General features: G+C 44.1%; 1 protein-coding gene across 1 annotated transcript; it reads right to left on the reverse strand.

The window, feature by feature from the left end:
• Positions 1-222: 222 nt before the first annotated feature.
• LOC134650331 (constitutive coactivator of PPAR-gamma-like protein 1) lies at positions 223-25,054 on the reverse strand. Its single transcript, XM_063505292.1, has 20 exons — positions 24,922-25,054; positions 24,396-24,613; positions 23,169-23,347; positions 22,355-22,468; positions 21,902-22,048; positions 20,882-21,043; positions 20,257-20,452; positions 19,224-19,330; positions 18,172-18,363; positions 16,463-16,594; positions 15,516-15,657; positions 13,351-13,504; positions 12,842-12,967; positions 11,638-11,749; positions 11,044-11,268; positions 7,528-7,755; positions 6,031-6,212; positions 4,044-4,129; positions 3,266-3,393; positions 223-3,143 (listed from the first exon to the last, which is right to left on the reverse strand). The coding sequence occupies exons 2-20, from the start codon at positions 24,541-24,543 to the stop codon at positions 3,078-3,080; spliced, it is 2,826 nt and encodes a 941-aa protein (XP_063361362.1). The 5' UTR covers positions 24,544-24,613; positions 24,922-25,054; the 3' UTR covers positions 223-3,077.
• Positions 25,055-25,101: the final 47 nt, after the last annotated feature.

Genomic DNA, 25,101 nt, shown 5'->3' on the forward strand with positions numbered 1-25,101 from the left:
TCCAAAAATAAACAAGATTTATATGAGAAGCTTTCCAAAGTTGAATTAGAACTAGACAAGTTGCTCGATGGGGGCGAGAAAGCCATCAGAGTACACCTGCTACACCAATATAACGACGTCAAAGACGCTGCTCAAATAGTCATCAATTATATAGCTAATGTCGAGGGAACCACTGTCACCGAAATCCATAAGCGTTTAAATCTCAGTGAATGAATAAAACAATTTCATAATGATGGAACGTTTTATTTGAAGACAAATACAACTGTTTACAATTTAAATTCATCCAATATTTTTTTGTGTCCAAACTAAAATAGTAATGAACGTTTTTAAAGAGTTCTCTTTATTAGGTTACATTCTAAGTTATAAGTGTTTTCAAAAAAGCCACAGTTCCACGTTTGCTACAGTTCAGTTACGAAAATGTTATGTATTACCACAAGTATTCTAATATATTTTGATTACAATTATGTTGACAATATTAAGTGACTATCGTCGGCAAACAAGTTTATAATGTAGTAAATGTTATAATATTGTTGGATAATCTAAAACTATAGTGAATAATGGATTTAAAAAGAGAAAAATAAAGTCTACTCCTTTGAATCACCACTAATGAACTATTACACTTTAAAGTATGTATGTGACGACAAAGAATATTTATATTTAAAGAGCACGAAAAACGGTTTAATAACTCTAAAGGCAAGCGAAACGTCGATCGACTTATAAAATTCACTCGAAACGTTCACGATCTAAAAGCTGCCTGCCTTTTCGTTACGAAACCGTTGAAATGTTATTTTAATCCTCTATAACATGCTTTATGCTGTTACACATAATTCTTAAAGAAATGAAAATACATTGAAGTTAAAATTCTAAACGCTACACATTCGTGTTTAATAAGCAAGCAATAATATATGTTTAAATATATAATATGTCGTAGTCGCCTGGGGCGACGCTAGCGAGGCGCCGCGGGAGCAGGCGTGCCGGGCTCGGGCTCGGGCCCGCGGCTCGAAGTCAGATGCATTATAGTTACATTACTTTGATTGGCAATTACTTGGAACAGCGCAGTGGCTACTTATACGTGTGCTCTGCACTCGAGTTCTGCTCATATTTCGATTGATAAAATCAATTATATATGTATTGTTGCAACATATTTTGTCTTCTGGCCAGGGTAAAAGCGTTCCAAAAATTGTAAAGTCTTCATTTGGTTCCATTCTCGACCGGCGCGAACTGTCCCTCGAATGTTCACGAGTACTCGATATGGAATGTAACTGTTCAAAACGTCGCGACAGTTGTGCCGCCAACCGAGTATCTTAGCAAGACTTTGTCTCAAATATCCTTGTTAGTCATTCCAGCTACATTAAGTATAACATTATAACAAATTTACAAAAATACATATAAAGTGAAGAACATTCGCAACATTGAGATCCCAAAAATGCGTATAAATATATCACTAACAATCTAAAATTTCCTATTGAAATAATACCCTATAGGATGAGGAAAAGTCAACATGCGAATGTTCTTTCAGTTTCATTTAATCGTCTATTATAAGACTTAAGTCTATGAGTTTCAGACTCGTTTCAGGCAGTCCCACGAATCCTAAAGCACCAACCATCATTCAATAAATGCAATTTCTATTCTAAAAATTCCAACCCTCCCAGTATTATGGTATTACAGTTCGCAATCAGCGGTGTGCGGCCAACAATACAGCATAATTACAATACAACACACAGTTCCCAACAACACTCAACCATCCCAATTACGCCTAAATAACGTTTCATGAAATACCGAAAACAAGTCTGAAAATAGCAGGTTTAGTCCGTGTTACCTAGCGAGTAACCGGGATCAACTAGACACCTGGGTCTTAAACAGGTATCACGTTGCATTAACCAAAACGACTACTCCGTCCGTATAAATCCTAATTTATAATTTCAATTAGTTGCTCTTGACTGGAAACGAGGTCCTAAATAAGCTGTCCTTTTTCTCTCAGAGAGAATAGGTGAAGGAAGCGCTCATCTATCGCTTTAAGCTCTTCCATTTACCATTCGGATAACATAGACTAAACCTAGCCAACAAATAAAAATAATAATTTGGTAAATTGTAAATATTACTATATGTAAATAAATAATGCTGACTCAGTACTTTATATGCTTAAAATCAAAACATATTATTTACTAAGTCATCTCACTTTTAATTAAACGTGACTTAACAATGAACATGTTAATTTATTAATATATATTTTCTAATTATCACTTGTCAAATAACGGGTGCTTTCGAGGTTTGTCTATCTCACAGATATTAATACTAGCATGTAACAAAACCTACTCCCTTTGGGCACTTTGGTATTTGCTCTGGCTACGTCGAGCATGCGTATCTGATACAGGAGAGTTCACTTACAGCACATCACAAAATACCCAAAGAGGCACTCTTCGTCTTATTAGGGTTTAGGGAGGCGGTCGCCTCCATCATGTCTCTTGTTATTAATATTAGAATTAATTGTACACATTATGTGACAATCAACGTAATATAAAATCAGTCTCTTATTGGGAAGTCTTATAGGTCTTGAGGCACGTATACTTGACGCGCTTGAGGCGCCCGGGCTCAGACAATAACAACATCGATACGAGGTGTTATTATTTATCTGATTCACAATTATTATGCAACCACGTGCTACATTACAACAACAATATTTAGACGTAAATTGTTAATTCCCAAAATGTCCCGGATGTTACTTTTATTGATAATAATGATAAGGAACGGAACGTTAGTAGAACACACAAATGAAATTATATAAATGTTATTTGTGCAAACTACTACATACGCGTATGTACGAATTATATACTGGAAAGCTTTCCCCTACAAATGAACGCAAATGCTACCACTAAAAACCAACAATGAAAACGGTTTACGACCGCGTGTTGCAACTGATCTGATCCGCCGTTAGCCGCCGCCGCAGTGCGCGGCGGAGCGGACAAAGCTGAATATAAAAGAGGCATCTAACTACTAGAGTATAAATGGCTAACAAAATAAAATTGACTTTACCTCCGGTACAGTTTCAGAAAGTAAAAAAAAACTACTCTTTAGTACTAATTAGAAACTGGGGCGTCACCTTGACCGATATGCTCTTTGTCCGAATTATGGCCCGTCTCCATCTAAAATATATCAACTGGCTGAGTTATATGTTACAAACTTGAAAAAAAGGGAATAGAGGAAAGCTTTATGGAAAGTCCTGTTGTAGTTGGTAAGTGGTGGTAAGTATCTATTCAGCGGTCACCTTGTCGAGTGGTCCATTGGTCTCCAATGTCTGTGCGACGTCAGTCTTCGGGTTGGAATTCTTCTTTTTACCTTTTCCAACATTTTTCTTGGCATTTTTAGCAGTCCTCGTTCGCATCGGCTGTGCTCCTAAAACAGGAATGAATAATTAAAAACATGTACTATAAGAGCTCGTTCCCACTATGTCGGATGTCGTGGCGATTTTTAATCGTGTGTCGTTGCCGCTGTTCTCACTATGTCGGATGTCGGATCCGGATTTCAATCGGGTGTCGGCGGTACTGTTCCCACTAGTCGTCTGTCGTGCACGATCGCAGCTGGCGTGTATTTTTCGAGTGGGTAGCGAGGCTTAGTACAAGATGAACGTCGACGAAATGTTTGTGGTTTTTTGCGAAAGAAACGATTAGAGGCAGTTAAAAAAAGGAGATATTGGGTACACCCAATTCTCAGGGAAAGATTTACCTTAGGAATATTTCAGAATTTGATAGCTGAATTAAATCGGCGCGGGCGAAATAGTTCCGACATCCGACAAAATGTGAACAGCGCTATATTCACTCGTACGCGAGCGAGACACGACACGATTTTTTTCCGGGCTGGGAGGGCTGGCAAAACGCACGACATTTCATGTAGTATCCGACACAAAATCGTTGTCGGACGAGTGTGAACAGCTTCATATAAAATGTTCTGCCAGTGGAACGTACGATTAAAAATCGCCACGACATCCGACATAGTGGGAACGAGCTCTAATAGAACGTATGATGATGTAAGGAATAACTGCAGACCTTCATTATCGTTGTCGGGAGCGGATTCTTCCCCGAGAGTGCCTTCCTCGGCCTGGGACCCCAGGTCTTCGGGACGCACTGTTTTACTGTAACATATAAAAGGGAACATTAGTTTACCTAACATGGACACCAATAAATGATTATTCTTTCTCATAACAATAAACCACGTAGGCATGTAGTGTGGTTCTCAAAGCTCAGGCTCCCGTTTATTTTTCGGAAGCAGATCTTAAGGTTTGAGAATTGTTTATACCCAAGTTGTTGTGTTTGAATAGGCTCGTTTTGCGCGCGCTTCTGTGGTCGAATCTCGTATACAACTTCATCGACGTATCTACTCTGTAATCGTCACGAGCCATATTTTCGGTGAATTCAGTACGAGTCCATGCGATAATGATATTTTACAGTACATATTTTTGTTCAAAAAAAGTTTGTAAAAGCAATTGATTATCGCACTGGAAATATATACATAGATTACTCTACCGCTATGAAAAGATATAATATTTCGCCCTTGAGCTTGCGTCGCGAACGAACTGATGTTATAATTCTTTATAAAGTCATAAACAACATTATTGACGCCCCTGAGTTGTTAAAATCTATTTCCTTTAGAGTACCTCGTCGTTGTGAGCGAGCATGTAGAAAGAAGAACCTCTTTTATATTCCTCGTAGTCGAACTTCTTACGCGAGAAACGGTTTCATTAGAAGAGCATGCAGGATGTATGATGATAAATTTCAAAATTTAGATATTTTCAATGTAAAGTTTAGTAGTTTCAAACGACTGACCTTGAAGTGTATTAATGGGCTTTAATTAGATAGTTATTAGTTAACTCTAAGTGCACTTTTAGTTTGTTATTATTGTAACTTCTATTTCATTTCAACTTTGAAATCTATTTAGTTTAGTACTACTTATATAAGTTATATGGTTAATATATATTCTATTTAAGGAAACTGTAGGTCTATAAGTCTGATAACCCTTCATTGTAATAATGTATTACTATAAGAGACTGTTTGTTTCTAAATAAAGAAAATTAAAATTACAAATATGGGGCTACTTTTCCGCACTAGTGCGTAAAATAGCACTTTTCGTGCGTATGTCGAAACTTAGTGCCATATGTACTGTAAAACGTTGTTCGATACACGTGCGAATAGGTAATTCGCAACTCGTGTCGATTTAAAACACTCCTTTCGGTCGAGTTTTAATTTATCGCCACTAGTTTCGAATTTCCTCTTTTTCGCACTTGTATCGAAAATAACTATTATGTCAGTGATTATTTTAGAGGAAATTCGCCTTTCCCATTGGCCGGTCGCGGAGAGGGGTCTCGGGTGCGATAGCCACTCCCGCGCTTAATAATTTTCAAGGTAATTTTGAAACTAGTGACTGCCAATAGTGTATACATTTGGTCAACCAGATCTTGACAGTAGAAAAAGGCGGCAAATTTGAAAAATGTAGGCGCGGAGGGATATCGTCCCATAGAAAATTTGAATTTCGCGCCTTTTTTACTGACAAGATTTGGTTGACCAGCTATAGTTCGGCAGTTGACAGTGTGAATCACTCGTTTCTTCATTTGAGACATTTGAGTTTTGAGTGTCGGCGAGCAGGCGAGCACCTAGCGCCTCGCGCGATCCAGTGACTCTCTTGAGAGTTGTATCAGTTTTGAGGATCGCGAGACTCGCGAGTGAATTTGAACGGATAAGAGTTTTTTGAAATTTGAAGTGTGTGATAGTGGCAAGAGGTGTTTGTGATGCGCGCGAGTAAATGAGTGCAATGAATAGAGGAGTGAAGTAAGACATTTTTGCGGTACGAAGTACTGCGTCAAATTAACAAAATGAGTGGTACAAATGAGGTGCCTCACGAGTGAGCGACTCAACACTAGTCTTGGGTGCGATAGCCACTCCCGCGCTTGATAATTTTCAAGGAACTATATATTGTTTCTAAAAGAGATACCGCCGGGAGCTCCAGCTACCTAGCTAGAGTAAGTTAGTGTATAGTTACCCGTTGACGGAGATGGTGGCGGGCTTGGCGGGCTTGGCGGGCTCGTCGGTGAGGGCGCGGCGGCGCTGCGGGCGCGCCACGGCGCCGCGTCCACGCCCCGCGCCGCGCCCGCGCCAGCCGCGCCCGCCGCGCACGCCGTACGCGTTGCGCACCGGCGGCGTGTAGCCCACGTAGTGCGCCGCCTGAACATATACACACATGTAGCTCTACCGACCTACGAGTATCATGGGGGAAAACGGCTGGTGTTCATGGCGTCGAAATAGCTGTGTCTCGATCACGATTCGTGTTGTACCGATGGTCCCGTTGGTACGATAAAAAAATCGATTAAATTTAAACCTAACAGTTTCAGTCATTCAGTCAAAACTTAAATATTTAGCTGTCCGGAAACTAAATGTAAATATTTTTTTATATGCCTCGTTTATATATTAGGACACTATTTATTTGAACATCTGTACGGATATGATGGTCGGGCTTGTCTACGTGACAGCGTGATAAAACGGTGTCCGTCACTTTCTTTCCCACGGTGTTAAACAGTGACAGTTATTTTATCACGTGGATAAAGATGGATAAAGCTATCCATAATAGGCTGGCAGGTATTTAAAATTCTTTAAGCAAATATTCGCATTTGCTCGAAAGCAGCACCAAGTTAGGTAGATACGGTATCACCATGCTAGCAGAGAGGGTGCACAACGAAGCGATGATTGAGACCGAGTGGTCTCTAATTAGAAGGACTATGCGGATTAGGTCGAAGGGGAGAATCAGCTCGGATAGCAAAGAGCTAGTTCCGTGTGGTGTGTTACCTGCGGGTAGCGCGCACGCTGCGGGTAGTCGCCGCCCCACTGGCCCACCACGACGCCGGCGATCTCCAGCCGCGCGCCGCGCGCCCGCCCGCGCCAGCCCAGCCCGCCCACCGCCGCCACCAGCGGCAGCGGCGGCAGCGCCCACTCCACCTCCAGCCCCTCCAGGATCTGTGTGGTGTGTTACCTGCGGGTAGCGCGCACGCTGCGGGTAGTCGCCGCCCCACTGGCCCACCACGACGCCGGCGATCTCCAGCCGCGCGCCGCGCGCCCGCCCGCGCCAGCCCAGCCCGCCCACCGCCGCCACCAGCGGCAGCGGCGGCAGCGCCCACTCCACCTCCAGCCCCTCCAGGATCTGTGTGGTGTGTTACCTGCGGGTAGCGCGCACGCTGCGGGTAGTCGCCGCCCCACTGGCCCACCACGACGCCGGCGATCTCCAGCCGCGCGCCGCGCGCCCGCCCGCGCCAGCCCAGCCCGCCCACCGCCGCCACCAGCGGCAGCGGCGGCAGCGCCCACTCCACCTCCAGCCCCTCCAGGATCTGTGTGGTGTGTTACCTGCGGGTAGCGCGCACGCTGCGGGTAGTCGCCGCCCCACTGGCCCACCACGACGCCGGCGATCTCCAGCCGCGCGCCGCGCGCCCGCCCGCGCCAGCCCAGCCCGCCCACCGCCGCCACCAGCGGCAGCGGCGGCAGCGCCCACTCCACCTCCAGCCCCTCCAGGATCTGTGTGGTGTGTTACCTGCGGGTAGCGCGCACGCTGCGGGTAGTCGCCGCCCCACTGGCCCACCACGACGCCGGCGATCTCCAGCCGCGCGCCGCGCGCCCGCCCGCGCCAGCCCAGCCCGCCCACCGCCGCCACCAGCGGCAGCGGCGGCAGCGCCCACTCCACCTCCAGCCCCTCCAGGATCGCCTTGCGCATGCGCTCCACCTGCACGCACACACACACACGCAACTAGTTACAATAGGGTTGGTGACACATGTTCAATTTTATAACTAAATCTAGTTAACCTTTTGAACGCCACAGACGGCAATTGACGTCAACGCAAATTCGTGACGACGCCAAAGACGGCATTTGACGTCGATCGTTTTTTGATGAAAATATACTGAAAAACACCCCATTTTTAGGTTGGCAGTATTTATTCACAAAACTAAATTTTACCCCCGTGGCGTCAGTGGCACGGCAAATGGATGCGCCGTTTGGCGTTCAAAAGGTTAAATAGATAGAAAATGAGCAATTTATCACAATGCATTGGAAACTTAAAAAATATATGGGAATAATAAAACCTTAAAAAAAAAACTTCCAAATAGGAATAAAATAATGGTACCAAAAAAAATTGTATAGCAACAATATATCTACATAAACGCAATATTTCACCGACAAAATCGCAATTTCCTTGTTTTCCATAAATCCAAACGGCTTCTAACGTTACATGATGACGTCACAATGTATTGCCATTTTGTTAGAAGTGATTCGTCAGTAAGTGCGGGTGCCAGACTTTGACCATCATTTGTGGCTTTTGTATTGCTTTAAGACAATGGGTCCCATACAGACATTTGATCCTTAAAACAAGCCTGATCGACTGATAGATACCATTCACAAAAAAACTGTCAAATACCCTATTGTTACATAACCGCCCGCATCGGTACACTAGAGCCCGGTAGACGCTGACACAGACCATCGTACTGTACACGGTACCTTGACGACGGTGTCGAGGTGGTTGTCGCAGAGCTGCGCGAGGTGCTTGCAGTGCATGGCGCGGGCCAGGTTGCGCTGCAGCAGCTTGCCGTCGAAGTAGAGCCAGGGCGCGGCCACGAGCCAGGGCACGGGCGCGCCGCACGCGTCGTTGGCGAGCAGCGCCGCCTCCGCGCCCGCCATCACCAGCGCGCCCAGCTGCACGCCGCGCGAGCTGATGCCGTTCCCCTGCACCACACACATACAACACGGTACCTTGACGACAGTGTCGAGGTGGTTGTCGCAGAGCTGCGCGAGGTGCTTGCAGTGCATGGCGCGGGCCAGGTTGCGCTGCAGCAGCTTGCCGTCGAAGTAGAGCCAGGGCGCGGCCACGAGCCAGGGCACGGGCGCGCCGCACGCGTCGTTGGCGAGCAGCGCCGCCTCCGCGCCCGCCATCACCAGCGCGCCCAGCTGCACGCCGCGCGAGCTGATGCCGTTCCCCTGCACCACACACATACAACACGGTACCTTGACGACAGTGTCGAGGTGGTTGTCGCAGAGCTGCGCGAGGTGCTTGCAGTGCATGGCGCGGGCCAGGTTGCGCTGCAGCAGCTTGCCGTCGAAGTAGAGCCAGGGCGCGGCCACGAGCCAGGGCACGGGCGCGCCGCACGCGTCGTTGGCGAGCAGCGCCGCCTCCGCGCCCGCCATCACCAGCGCGCCCAGCTGCACGCCGCGCGAGCTGATGCCGTTCCCCTGCACCACACACATACAACACGGTACCTTGACGACAGTGTCGAGGTGGTTGTCGCAGAGCTGCGCGAGGTGCTTGCAGTGCATGGCGCGGGCCAGGTTGCGCTGCAGCAGCTTGCCGTCGAAGTAGAGCCAGGGCGCGGCCACGAGCCAGGGCACGGGCGCGCCGCACGCGTCGTTGGCGAGCAGCGCCGCCTCCGCGCCCGCCATCACCAGCGCGCCCAGCTGCACGCCGCGCGAGCTGATGCCGTTCCCCTGCACCACACACATACAACACGGTACCTTGACGACAGTGTCGAGGTGGTTGTCGCAGAGCTGCGCGAGGTGCTTGCAGTGCATGGCGCGGGCCAGGTTGCGCTGCAGCAGCTTGCCGTCGAAGTAGAGCCAGGGCGCGGCCACGAGCCAGGGCACGGGCGCGCCGCACGCGTCGTTGGCGAGCAGCGCCGCCTCCGCGCCCGCCATCACCAGCGCGCCCAGCTGCACGCCGCGCGAGCTGATGCCGTTCCCCTGCACCACACACATACAACACGGTACCTTGACGACAGTGTCGAGGTGGTTGTCGCAGAGCTGCGCGAGGTGCTTGCAGTGCATGGCGCGGGCCAGGTTGCGCTGCAGCAGCTTGCCGTCGAAGTAGAGCCAGGGCGCGGCCACGAGCCAGGGCACGGGCGCGCCGCACGCGTCGTTGGCGAGCAGCGCCGCCTCCGCGCCCGCCATCACCAGCGCGCCCAGCTGCACGCCGCGCGAGCTGATGCCGTTCCCCTGCACCACACACATACAACACGGTACCTTGACGACAGTGTCGAGGTGGTTGTCGCAGAGCTGCGCGAGGTGCTTGCAGTGCATGGCGCGGGCCAGGTTGCGCTGCAGCAGCTTGCCGTCGAAGTAGAGCCAGGGCGCGGCCACGAGCCAGGGCACGGGCGCGCCGCACGCGTCGTTGGCGAGCAGCGCCGCCTCCGCGCCCGCCATCACCAGCGCGCCCAGCTGCACGCCGCGCGAGCTGATGCCGTTCCCCTGCACCACACACATACAACACGGTACCTTGACGACAGTGTCGAGGTGGTTGTCGCAGAGCTGCGCGAGGTGCTTGCAGTGCATGGCGCGGGCCAGGTTGCGCTGCAGCAGCTTGCCGTCGAAGTAGAGCCAGGGCGCGGCCACGAGCCAGGGCACGGGCGCGCCGCACGCGTCGTTGGCGAGCAGCGCCGCCTCCGCGCCCGCCATCACCAGCGCGCCCAGCTGCACGCCGCGCGAGCTGATGCCGTTCCCCTGCACCACACACATACAACACGGTACCTTGACGACAGTGTCGAGGTGGTTGTCGCAGAGCTGCGCGAGGTGCTTGCAGTGCATGGCGCGGGCCAGGTTGCGCTGCAGCAGCTTGCCGTCGAAGTAGAGCCAGGGCGCGGCCACGAGCCAGGGCACGGGCGCGCCGCACGCGTCGTTGGCGAGCAGCGCCGCCTCCGCGCCCGCCATCACCAGCGCGCCCAGCTGCACGCCGCGCGAGCTGATGCCGTTCCCCTGCACCACACACATACAACACGGTACCTTGACGACAGTGTCGAGGTGGTTGTCGCAGAGCTGCGCGAGGTGCTTGCAGTGCATGGCGCGGGCCAGGTTGCGCTGCAGCAGCTTGCCGTCGAAGTAGAGCCAGGGCGCGGCCACGAGCCAGGGCACGGGCGCGCCGCACGCGTCGTTGGCGAGCAGCGCCGCCTCCGCGCCCGCCATCACCAGCGCGCCCAGCTGCACGCCGCGCGAGCTGATGCCGTTCCCCTGCACCACACACATACAACACGGTACCTTGACGACAGTGTCGAGGTGGTTGTCGCAGAGCTGCGCGAGGTGCTTGCAGTGCATGGCGCGGGCCAGGTTGCGCTGCAGCAGCTTGCCGTCGAAGTAGAGCCAGGGCGCGGCCACGAGCCAGGGCACGGGCGCGCCGCACGCGTCGTTGGCGAGCAGCGCCGCCTCCGCGCCCGCCATCACCAGCGCGCCCAGCTGCACGCCGCGCGAGCTGATGCCGTTTACCTGCACACGACACCGCACCACACGAGAGGTGTCATTACTTGTGGAACACAGGGACCATTCGAGCAGTCTCGCTCGAGATTTGTACTGAGCAGTCAATATTTTTCGATGAATATCCGCGCCGGCTTTCAAATAGTCATATAACATATCTTTCCTCACTTTAAAACCAAAAACATGCAGAACCGTTCTTAGTTGCTCAAACATAACTCCCTCCTTTTTTGAAGTCGGTTAGAAAAAAACTAAGCATTGTACTATATTTTGCGAAAAATACATAGGGTCTTATAAATCTTATAATATAAAGATCCAATAGTAATCGTAAGTCGAAAATGATTTTACAAGGTCGGATACCTATGAAAAAGCAGTACAACTTACCGTCATCTCTTGCAAGTGAAGGGCATTCATGAGATCATTAGAGAAAGCTGTGGCCAGGAACGCGTCCAACTCCTGACGACGCAAGATCTGAATCTGCGATGTCATTATGAATCTGTAAAAAAATAAAAGTTTATACACATAAAGCTGTGGAACTGCAATATTTTTCCAGAATTGCACTCTTTAGGGTTCCGTATTAAAATTAGGGTAGGCTTCCTACTCTCCAGGTAGTCTAGTTGATGCTACAAATCTGAAACGCTTAACTCTAAAAGATCGTCTTTCTTCTGGAGAGAGATGGTGATCCGTTAGATCATTTATTGCCACACACAAAACAGATAGGTTACAATATATAATAAAATTAAAAAATTGTCACATACGCTGCGTCAGCCATTTCATTACAAATTGCCTGCGCAGCGCGAATTTTCAGTCCGTCCCCTTCACTGAACCACATTAATACGTTAACGGATTTTTTTACCAGAGATAGCTTGTATGTACACCCAAAGCATCAAACAAAAAACAACTACAAAGATAAACATCTATAGTTAAAGTAGGTTAGGGCATGGCAAATAAAGATCTTCTGGAGAGACCAAGGGAATGTTTACCTCAGCACGGTGGCCAAGATGAGCAGGTGTTGCGGCACGTAGGACGTGTTGAGCATGAGCGGCGTTGATGTGCACTTGTTTTAGGTAATGCACTGGTAACAATTTATAAGGGAATGTTTACCTCAGCACGGTGGCCAAGATGAGCAGGTGTTGCGGCACGTAGGACGTGTTGAGCATGAGCGGCGTTGATGTGCACTTGTTTTAGGTAATGCACTGGTAACAATTTATAAGGGAATGTTTACCTCAGCACGGTGGCCAAGATGAGCAGGTGTTGCGGCACGTAGGACGTGTTGAGCATGAGCGGCGTTGATGTGCACTTGTTTTAGGTAATGCACTGGTAACAATTTATAAGGGAATGTTTACCTCAGCACGGTGGCCAAGATGAGCAGGTGTTGCGGCACGTAGGACGTGTTGAGCATGAGCGGCGTTGATGTGCACTTGTTTTAGGTAATGCACTGGTAACAATTTATAAGGGAATGTTTACCTCAGCACGGTGGCCAAGATGAGCAGGTGTTGCGGCACGTAGGACGTGTTGAGCATGAGCGGCGTTGATGTGCACTTGTTTTAGGTAATGCACTGGTAACAATTTATAAGGGAATGTTTACCTCAGCACGGTGGCCAAGATGAGCAGGTGTTGCGGCACGTAGGACGTGTTGAGCATGAGCGGCGTGTCCGAGCGCATGCAAGACAGGAACGCACGCATGCGGCGGCACTTGTCGTCTTGCGCGGTTCTGCAATACAAGATTGTAATTGATCTAAAGTGGTTACAAGAAAATATTGACGGTAAAAGGCATTTATCGGGGGAAAACTTTTGGGCTAACTGGATCATCCTAGATATATATTTGATACGTATGATACGGAATGATACGTAAATTTGCATCATAAATATACGCAATGAAACCATAATCAGGGTTAATTTTTTTGTAGAATATCTCAAAAGAAAGTATAAGAACTTGTGGCATTGTAGGTCAAAGCTCACCCGAACCAAAGTGCACAGTGGATACAGCCCAGTCTAGAACCACGCCGGCCACCATTTCGGCAATCTTACCCGGATTAACGCTCCAATAATTGGATGAACAGATTAAAAAATCAGCAGATATAATACAAAGCTCACCCGAACCAAAGCCTCTGCACAGTGGGCACCGGCCAGTCGAGAACCACTCCGGGCACCATCTCGGGAGTTTTGCCCGCGTTGACGCGCGAGTAGATCCACTCGGCGACTTGTACGGTCACCGCGCGCTCGACCGACATGCTCGATGTGCCTTCATCTGAAATCGACACTCAGTTTATATCTGAGTGCTCTTAAATTTGATATCTTTAAAGCCCCGTCTCCATATCGCGCGGCAAGCTATCGAACATTGGCTCGCGAAGGAGATAGGTAAGTGGTTTTGCAATTTTACCTGACGATATTTAACACGAAATCCATGACATATTCAAATTTAAGCCTTCCAAAACACACACAATGTTATGCGGGGGCACGGCAGTGCCCCCGCCAAGTCGAGCAAAACAAAGAGGCACGCGGCCGTACATCCTTTTCTCGAAGCGATTCAGGCCATTTTCGACGTCCTGTAATTTTGTCCTGGCTGAAGCTAGAACCCTGAATTTTCAGTGACATATAGGGCTTAACATGCTTAAGATACATTCTCAAAAACATTAAATCTGAACTTGTAGTTTAAGAATTATTGTACGTCAAAGTTCCTTAGTTTCGACACTGACACACTCACTCACTCACTCACTTATACACTCACCGATCATCATTCTCGATCTCATACTTCTAGCATACCCACAAGTTTCAAATTTTAAACACAAGTAGTTTTTAGCTTATCAAGCCATAGAAAACCTAAAAATATTGCAATATCAGTCACGTTTTTAAGATCTAAGAACTGCATAAGTAAGTTTGTAATCCCATATAAATATATGATATTACAAAGTTACTGTTGCAGTTCCTACAAATAGTAGGTAAAGTAAAGGTACACAACGATGTACGATGTGAGTATGAATGAAGATGTGTTTAAATATGACATGTATATACATAGTATGGGTAGGAGTACCCGAAAAGAAGGACTGTCTACAAAAAGAGATGAGATCCCATCAAAAACATTACATGTAAAAAGGTGCCAGTCTCGCACCGCTTTTACTACAAAAAAGTTTTGAGATATAATGTGAAACCAAGTCGGTTATTTTAATCAGTGCCAGGGGGTGTTAAAACCGTATCAATAAGATATCTTTAATTTGTAATACATATAATGACTTGGCAATCGCACATAATGCTTTACTCGTACCGTACTCGTAAATATCTGTAATGCTCAAACTGCAATTAGCGCTAGCGTTATGTTCAATTAGGTGTCGATGATCCTTATGTCATTATGCAGCCGTGCGAGACTGGCATCTTTTTATATGTAATGTTTTTGATGGGATTGATCTTTTACTAACACATAAGTCATCTGCCCTCACGTGAAAAGATAAATACGTGATCACATTAGGCCGCCAGGCAGTCAGTGGGGAGACATTCCTGACTTCGGGCAAACTCGGCTCCGTTCGGCTCAGCATTGCTCCGAGCAATTATTAGGGTTGACACAACTTGACGTCCCTTTGCGTGCACGACTACAGATAAGATAATGGCTTGAATTTTGACAACCCTAAATAGCCGAAAGGGATAGTGCCATAAGTTAGAAAGGGATATCATGATTCGACTCTGAATCGCTGTCAAACTTCGGTTTTGTAGGAAGTGTACTTTCTGTACGGTAGTACTATTACTTATTCTGTGGCACAGTGAATAAGCTTGCTATGTTATCTAAGTTATGTTTTTAAATGCCAGATACCAAAAGTTCATTTGGCCAATTTAATACCCAATCGTCCTGATTATATACCAATGTTGTACTAAAACTAAAATAAGAGATTGAGTAGACTAAAGAGGGTACCTAATTCAGAACGAGTAGGTTCAGTTTTTTCGCGAAGGGATTGGCACCTACACAAAATATCACATCTTTTTATGATTGGTTTTTAGCTCGGTTCCTAGTAAGGTCAAGTGAGGTAAATGCAACTATGGGATTATTGCGTCTCTCCGTTCTTTCTCGAATACGATTGGTCGAAACGCCCTCTACTATGCAACGTTTCATTTCCAAGTAGCTCAGGCTTTATTACTAGACGACGGGAGGGCGTTTCGACCAATCGTATTCGAGAAAGAACGGAGAGACGCAATAACCCCATAGTTGCATTTACCTCACTTGACCTTATAAGGTTACCGAAAGGTTTGGTAAGTCCTTATTGGCTAAGTACCTTTAGCCTTTTGCGCCATGAACCGATGGTGGTGCATGTTGTATAGAATGGCATAGACATTCTGGCGGATGGGGCGGTAGAAGTGGTGGATGGATGGGATCTCGCGGTGGTTGTCGTCTTCCATGAGGACTGGCAGCGCCACCTGGGTGAACATGATTTATAATTATTAGTCAGAATGGATCTCAAATATTTTAGACAAACTGACAGTAATTTAGGTATTTCTGGGCAGTTGTCTGAGCTCAGAGATTTGTTGTACAGTCACCTGCAATAATATGTTACACAACGAAGGCCGCAAAAATATCTGACACGATCATATTTGTAGAGCCATAAGAGCGTGTCTGTCACATATTATTGCGGCCTTCGAAGAGTAACATATTATTGCAGGTGACTGTACCTAGCGGGGTAAAGCTTTGGATTCCTCCGAAAACGGTGCCGTCATATTACGGCCGCTATATAGCGTTGACTGACGTCACTAGAACGTTTTCTATGTAAACAAGATGGCGCGGTTTCCTAGACGGCGTTACGTTACGTTGATTGTCAACGTAACGTAAGATGACGGCCGTCATGACCTTGTCGATAGTTTCGTGAACGTTTTATTAGATAGCGGTGACGCCATTTTGAATAAATGACACGAGATTTGAATAAATGATTCCGTACTACGATTATTTTCCTCTTCTGATGATATTTCATCCTCCAAGTAAATTATAGATGATCAAGCAAATCTTGTCAGTAGGAAAAGGCGCGAAATTCAAATTTTCTATGGGACGTTATCCCATCGCGCCTACATTTTTCAAATTTGCCGCTTTGACCTTGGTGGATGACGGTGTGTTATGACGCCGTGGTACTTTCCACATGTCGCCACCGTAAAGACGGCCGTCTTTTGCTGCCGCTATATGACGGCCGTCATATGACGGCACCGTTTTCGGAGGAATCTAAAGCTTAAGTACCTGGCGGTGTGTGAGGATGGAAAGCATGTGCGGGTGCATGAGGCCGCGCGCGTGGCGCTCGGCGCACGTGCGGAGCACCTCGGCCGGCGCGGGCGGGCAGTTGTCCGAGTTCGGCGATTTGGTTTGCCGGCTCTGAAAATTGGACACTTCTTTATTTTGTGGTTACTAAAAGCAAGTATTCCATTGAGATGAATGAACGTAATGAGTTCCTACTCCAAAAATGTTAAAATCGGTTTTTAATTTCGTCGCAATCGGTTATCACACTGATGTCTATCCGCAAAACAGCGCTATGCGCGTATTTAGCTAAATTCTGCTTTCACACCGTAGTGTTTTTTTTGTAATGAATAGATGTGTTTGTATTATACCAATGAAAAGTACAGTCGACGTCAAAGATATGTTTACATTTTTGGCCTTTATATTACAAAGGAGTAAGGTGCAAAAGTGTAAACATATCTTTGACGTCGACGACTATACTAGGAAACAAATCAAACAATTTTCTGAAAATATTTCCCAGTCCTGGCACTTGAGGCCTTGGTTACTTTATCTTTCGTAAGTATATAATATCTACTTCAATTTATTAAGATTATTATTTAGTTTTCAATATTGATTGTCTCTTCTACATGATCAGCTATAAGTCTAATATGTATTTCATTAGGTTAGAATACGATATAGCTACTTCAGAAATGACTAAAAGTAATGGATGATTATCAAATTAATGAAACCAAAATAAAAACACAGTTTGAGATGGAATGGACTAGGGACTAGGTAAAATTAATCTGCAGCGCCAAAGCAAAGAACAATTACAGAACAAAAAACACACATGTTGATCTCGGTGACATTTGAGACAACATAAACACAATTCAGTCACACTGCCACCGACGCTTAGCGTTGCTAGATGCAGTTAGGTGTTCATGCTTCCATTTCGACAGACTAGTGATGGTAGATAGTCACATCTTAGAATATTAAAGCCATAGACTAGGAATCCTCTAGACGGAGTTTAGAGCAATTATTTTATGAAACCGATGCTGCCAAAAATACGGGGGTGCGGGGGGACGAGGTGAGCGAATCCCGTACCGTGATTGGTCCGTTCAAAGACACGGACCAATCACGGCACGGGATTGACTCGAAGATGGAGTAAAACTACAGAGGCAGGCAAACGGCAGAGGAGGTAGCGTTACTATGCTCAGTCTAGAGGATGTCTTGTCTGTGATTAAAGCCATGAAAATGAGTCTCGGCACATTCTGGATTCTGGGCTAACCGGGCATTTTTCTCTGTCACTCTAACTACGCCTGCATTCGAGTAAAAGAGAAAGATCGCCGCAATTTGCGAATTTCGGTTTTCGCGGTATCCCCTCTGGTTTCCCATACTGTGATGAATATTTTTACATTGATTTAACGCATTCACTGCTAGCCCGATAACATGTATATTTAGTGATTATAACGGGTCTAACGCGAAATAATATCCGACGTTTCAGCTGGGTTGCGCCAGCTGGTGGCCTTAGACCCGTTATATTCACTAAATAAGTGTAAAAAAACGCGAGAGTTTATAGTGTTACATAACATGTTTATTCCGCTTTGAAGTGAAAAGCACCTACGAACACAAAACCCGCAATCGACAGCAGTGAATATGTTAATTAGTTATATTTTGGCTTTAAACAAATTGGCTTTTTTGAATTAGGTTTCTAGGCTTTAATATTCTCAGAGTCACACCTCTTTAGCTGCAGCTTGTTTGTCTTGTTTCTCTACAGGTTTAGGCGCTGGTTTCTTCGGTCCCGCGTCGCCGCCCTCGAGCGACATGGAAGCCAACGCTCGCCCCACCTCCGTCGTCCGCTCCTCGGTGCTAAAGTCGGCATTCATTGACGCGTTTGCTGTAGCCAATTTGTAATCGTCCAAGCCTTTTTGCTGTAATTTAGCGTTTTAAAAATTTTGTAAGTGCTCAGAGTATGGAAAGGAACTTGTACATAAAAATAAAATGGATTTTAAAACAAATTAACGTATTAACCGTGGATTTTTTAGGAAATAGTCTAACGAAACATGCCGGAAGAGAAATGAGACTATTATGGACCATTTTCAACCAAAAGGGTACTTATTGTCGGTTGTCAATAAGACGCTATTTCCATATAAGGCTTCAATTTGAAATCTACCTTATCGACAACCGACAATGTGGTAACTTTCAGTTGAAAATGTCACATATATCAGAGGACTATGGCCCTCCCTGACTTCAAGCTTTTCCTCCGAAAGCGGTGCCGTCATATAGCGGCCGTCTCAATACAAATACTGCGACATCCATATTTAGCCGTATTATTTAGTATGGAGACGGCCGCTATATGACTGCACGGCTATCCTAGGAAAACCGATCTTTAGCGGTGCGAAAAAATTTTTTGCCGATTAGCAATATTGGTTCCTACAAAGTCAGGAAAGAGCTAAAGTTTGACATATCTGGCAAAATTGAAAGGTTCCATGGTTTTTGCATGTTGCAAAACGTTGCCAAATCTGTCAAACACAGTCGCAACGATTTCGTCTCACGTAACTGATGACATGAATCGCAATACGTTAGTCTCCTAAAAAATTCACGGCTATGAAATCCAAATACACATACATAAATAATTCATAAAAACCAAAATTTACTCTGCACTTTGAATTTTGAATCATGCAACATTTATATAGTGACCTAGTATGAATTTTGTATGCCAATGTATAGGATGACGATGAAAAGGCGTGGATGATCGTAGCAAGTAGCTGATTAAATAATGAAAGTAAACCTCGTGTTCGGATGACTCGGCCGCTAATTTGGAAGTGTCCAAATCGGCAGAGGATGACTGTGGACTGTCGGGTTTCTGATTTCTTTTGTTAGTTTTCGGGCGGCGACCTAATAAGAACGAAATACATGTTATACATTACTACAGTAATACATACTTTACAAAATTTCTGTTTTTCCCTTCGGCTGACTAATAGCAAGAGAATGCCATGAAGTTTAATAGTTGTTTGTGTTACAAGGGATCAAAATGATATATTTCCGTCAAGGGCGTACATTGAATCCTGAATGAATCGATGGATTCTACAATAGAATCCCGAACGTAGTGAGAGATTCTAAAGTAGAACCCTGAGCGTAATGAGGGATTCCAGTGTTAACGCCCAAGACGAGATAATTTTGATACCGTGTGACGTGTGACACATACTGCTTTTCACATCAACTATGAGGAAAATAAAAAAACTTAGTGTTGACACAATCTGATGCTTAAACAGATTATTTAAGCTAAAAAAAAAATGTTAAAATAGTGTGCTAGAACAGAAAAGTATTACTTTGATCCCTCTTAGCAGGGAGGAAAAGTGCCACTTTGATCCCTCCTAGCAGGGAAGAAATAGCTCTTTTCTGAATAGGAAGTGCGAAAAAATAATTAAATAATACTACTCTGCGGGAAAGTCAAAGAAACCTAACATTGACGCACTTAATAATATGAATATAGTTTGTCAAAGGTTTGTCATTTCAAACATTGACAGAGATAATCAATAAGAGAAGAGAATAAGAGATATCTTTGTCTTACACTAGTACTAGGCGTACTAGCACCCAAAAGGAAAGGATGAGTATAGTTTTTTTGGTTCTTATTTACTGACAAATTGGTTTGACCAACTATATGTGATAAATATTCTGGGTGACCCTAGATAGATAAAAACATGTGTTTCCCATAAACCAACATTATTTGTATGTATGTATGTATATACTTTATTGCACATGGAAATGAAAACACGAGAAACACAGTTACAGTAATTCTCATAAAGCTGAGTATAACTTACCAGTGGCAGTTCTGTATTTGAGGAAGCCATCTTTGGTGCCATTGAGGTAATACTGAACGGCTTGTTTGAGCTTGGCCGCCCGGAGGTCGTTGAGGTCGCCAAATATTTCGATACACGCGCTGTCCATGTCGGAGGAGGGCAGGTCCCGCACGAACTGGCTTACGGCCTTTATCAAGGCTTCCGGTGGCACTTGTTGCTGTAACAGAACCAAACGGAACCTTTACCTTGATGAAAATGCAATCTGCTCTGATGAGGCAGATGTAATAATATAGATTGAAATTATATTAGATGAACCTCTGAAAACAAAAGGGTGGGTAAAGTTTTCCCATTGTCCAAGGGACAATAAAGGTACAGTTTGAAAAAAAAAAACTATTAAAATGGATTATATCGCGTATCGCGTTCAATATACGAATATATTAGTAACTATCGCGGTAACCGAAGACAATATTAAGGTACAGTTTGTTAGACGGAATGTTGTATCATGTTAGTAATAATAGTCATGGTCATGGCAGTGAATGACACTAAAAAGTTGATTCACCAATATATAAATTATTTTAGCTAGCTAGCTCAGACAGAGTTACTTTCACATTTATAGCTTTAGTAGGCATAATTATTAATTATATACCTTTTTCTGAGTAATTCCTAACCGCTTGTAGAAATCAGTGAGGCTCTGTTCCGACAGAATGGTACCACCGAGAAGTGCGGCCAATAGGCACAGGCGATCTTGGGGCACGTCCAGCAATTCGGGCAACTCGTGGATCTTGTACTCCTTAGTTTCCAAGGAAGACTGCAACAAAAAACAGGATTGAATTGAAGATCTAACTTTGGGCTCATTTAGACGATGCGAGAACTGGCATGCGAGTTTCATTACATTGCGGGTTTCGATCGGTCAGTTGAATTGGACGTAACAAAACAGTCGGCAATGTAACTAAAATCGCATGCGAGTTCGCGCGCCGTCTAAATCAGCCCTTATTCTGGGTGTCGTAAGCCCTTGAGTAGACACATAAAACCTATAAACAATTTATTATAGCTTTTACCTAGTGCCAATTTTTAAAGGTGTCTATAGTCTATTTTTTAATTCCGTAGACTGAAATGACATTTCTTAGTATGAACATCATGTGTCATCTCATACTATGAAATGTCATTTTAGTCTACCGAATAAAAAAATAGAGTTTAAGTGTTCCTTAAAATCTCTTCCTACTTGAATTTAATCACATTTGTTAGCAAATGTTGTCGAAATTCACATAATAAAATGTTATCACAATTGATATGTTCATTTCCCTAAGAGGCATTATGGCATTAAAATAACTAATCAAATGGTGAAGGTTTGAAATAAACTCCCAAAAGACAGTAGTCGCGCGCACAATGTTCCAGAGTAAAAAAAAAACTAGTAAAGAATATCTTTATATGTACCCTAGCATTTGAGGTACTTACTAGATGAAACACCTCCAGAGCAATTTTTGACTTGTTTGATTTTAAAATAAAGAAAAATTTCAATTCTATTTTCTAATACCATAGATCCAAATTAGACTGCCAATTTTGTTTGTATAGTTGCCTGCTTGAAGTTTATACTGGGCAATGATATTGAATTGATGAGTAGTTACTGGGTACAAGCAAGATTAGTGGAACCGCCTATAATAGTTACCCTGTATGTTAGCTTCAGCTGTGACGAGCTAAAGTATCTCGGAGGTTGGAACACCAGGTACTCTCCAGAGCAGCCCACCAGGCCAGCATAGGTTTTCTCCCGGCACAGGCCAACCACTTCCTGACAATGGTCATCGGAGGATACCATCTGCAGAGATAAGGAAAAAAAACATGTTATTCACGCAAAACAATAACAATTAAAAATACTGTCTACTTGTTCACATAAAACCAATTTCAACATAGCACTTTTTGAGAGCCAGTATGTGACTTTATAAAAAAAATGTGGTGCATAATCTTGTGCCATGGTATTTTCTCGGAAACGGTCATATTTGTCATAATACTTCAGTCAACCTCAGTACATAATTTTACTATTAGTACATGACACATTCGTACGTTTCCATCTGAACAGAACTAAGGAGATTACCTCCTTGAAAGATTAATAATTAAGACTCACAATGGGTATATTCAGGTATCTTAGAGCTGTTCGAAGACATGAATGTAGCCCCATTGGTGGCACCCACCAGACTTTGGGTGGAGGAGTACCCTTTGTGACAATATGGCGCAATACCTGAAAAACAAAAAGTGTTTAGTGACATATTTTCAGAAACCTAAAGAACATACAAATATGTATAGGTACCTAAAATAAGGAATATATGAATGCTGAGAAGTTGATGGCACTTTTTGTAAGAGTTGTTTATAGAACCAGTGGTTTTACTCTAAATAATTTTGCAAATTTAATCTCAGTAAGAAGCTCAATACTCAATATTTTATTGCAATTTCACAAAGTAATTGTACAGGTGGTAAACTTATAAGCTAGGTCTTTGTGAACCCTGTTGGGCACTGCAAAATACTATTTACAATTCCAAGGAGAGGAGAACTTGTGATTAATTATCTTAATATAAACAATAATTATAAGCAAATGTAAAAATAAGAATTAAATTTATGTCAAAAGTACAAAAGTCAAGTCTTAGCAAAAAAAAAAATCTAAATTTCAATGTATTTGTAATTATGGATATTATTTAATTATGATCTGTCATTAAAAAATTCGCTTGGAGTATAATATGACTTAGGTAATAGCAACTGTTTAATTTTATTTATATATATATATATATATATATATATATTATCATTTTCTTCTTTTATAGAGTCGGGGAGTTTATTATATATTATAATAGACATTACTAATGAGAATCAGATAATGATGAAATGATAGACTACATGCACAAATTCAGGCATAATCAATTTTTTTGAGTAAAACATAGACTAACAGAGTTGACTCTCTGCCTGTAAGTAGACTGTGTCTGGATCCAGTGCTGCGGAGCCACTGGCGGAGCAGGGTGCGCTCCGTTGAAGCAAACACATAGTGCCACTTGGTGCTCGGCAAGCGCCTGCGCCAGGGTGGTTAGGAATTGGACACAGCGGGCCCACTGTCCTCCACATGCCCAATCTAAATAATAAAAACAAAAATATTAACTTTTACAACAAACACAAAGCAAATAAAATGGAATTCATAATACATAATATTTATGCTTTTTCTTTATATATTTTTAGGGTTCCGTACCCAAAGGGTAAAAAACGGGACCCTATTACTAAGACCGCTGTCCGTCCGTCCGTCTGACACCAGGCTGTATCTCATACTAGACAGTGGAAATTTTCACAAATATCTCTGTTGCCGCTATAACAAAAAATACTAAAAATAAAATAAATATCTAAAGGGGGCTTCCATACAACACAATTTTTTTGCTCTATTTTTTGTTGATGGTGTGGTATCCTCCGTGCGCGAGTCCGACTCGCACTTGGCCGGTTTTTTTTTTGTCTACCAATTTAAATAAAGACAAGTTAACTCTACAATCCAGGTTTTGTTTGTTTTGATGCTGCAGTAAAATTATTAAAATTAAGTGCAGTAAAAACAGATGTATCTAAAAAAATGTTATGTGTGTTATTTTTTTACTTCTCATCTGATCTTGAATCACAAATCATATTCTTTCTGCTGGAAGCTACAGTAGTTCATTAGAAAAAAGAAGTATAATTGACCGTAGTTCTGTAGAAAGCGACCAACTTTTTATTTTTGTCAAAGTGACATACATGATATACCCTAACTCGGTGGCTTTAGTTGCTTTCTGCATTGATAAAAAAATTGAGTTGGTCGTTTTCTGCATAACTACGGTCAATTAAGAATGCTTATGTAGGTATAGTGTGTCAAAGGTCTGTTTGATTTCAAGCATAGACAGAGAATCATACTATCTTTGTCTTACACTAGTACTAGCACCCAAAAGAAAACGATGAGTATAGTTTTTTTTGTTCCTATTTACTGACAAGATTTGGTTGACCCAGTATATTTCCCAGTGAGATTTGTTTATTAGAATTAAGGTTGCAAACAAGTTGCAAATGTCAAATGTCATGTTCTTTTCATCTTTTATACAGAATCGTATTAATGCTATGCAAATACAATACACATCAGTAATATCAAAATTTCGAATAATTTCGATACTTGCCAGAGAAATATCCTCCATATAGCCGGTCTAGACACCCCTCCGCGTCAAGCACTAGTCGGAAGCCGCCGGCATGATTCCGAGCAATCCGAAACAAATCCACACCCACTCCCTCATTTTCTAAATAAGTCTGTAGATCCTGTATGCCCATGACTCGTGGCAGTAGCAGAACTACTCAGTAGAAATAATATAATCAAATACTATCTCACGGCAAATTGATCCTGGAAAAGAAATAATTGCTTTGACGGAAAATACAATGCATATCCGGAAGAGGAAATTAATGGATATTTCAAAACACAATAATTAATAAACATAACGCAACACGAAAAAGTGGACTGAATAGCAATATTTTGTTCACGTAAACTGAAGCCGGCACGATACCTTCCTAAAATTAACAAACACGGGTAGTATTTTCCTCATCTAACATTGAGTTTAGTTACAAAAGTACTTACCTAGCAAGTAGAATTCACAATAGTAATAATGATACACTACACTATTATCAATAAAATGGCCAATTATTGCTACAAACCTTGATTAAAAAACCATGCCAGCAGTGAAGGATAACCGCAAGTTGAAAACGGAAGCCATTTGTAATTATCTAAAATAGATGTGTTTTAGGAGCCAGCTATAGACACCATAAAAAACGTCAAAACCGTGCTGTGTGCACTGAACGCACTGAATTATAATTATATTTTCGTGGACAACATTT

Source organism: Cydia amplana, chromosome 8 (genome assembly GCF_948474715.1).
Source record: "Cydia amplana chromosome 8, ilCydAmpl1.1, whole genome shotgun sequence".
Lineage (NCBI taxonomy): Eukaryota > Metazoa > Arthropoda > Insecta > Lepidoptera > Tortricidae > Cydia > Cydia amplana.

Coding starts and splice junctions, on each gene's coding strand:
- LOC134650331 (XM_063505292.1), bottom strand. CDS start 24,543: ATGGGCATACAGGATCTACAGACTTATTTAGAAAATGAGGGAGTGGGT. Junction 21,044..21,901: donor AGCTGAAGCTAACATACAGG/GTAACTATTATA, acceptor TTTTTGTTGCAG/TCTTCCTTGGAAACTAAGGA. Junction 13,505..15,515: donor CATGGCGCAAAAGGCTAAAG/GTACTTAGCCAA, acceptor TGTCGATTTCAG/ATGAAGGCACATCGAGCATG.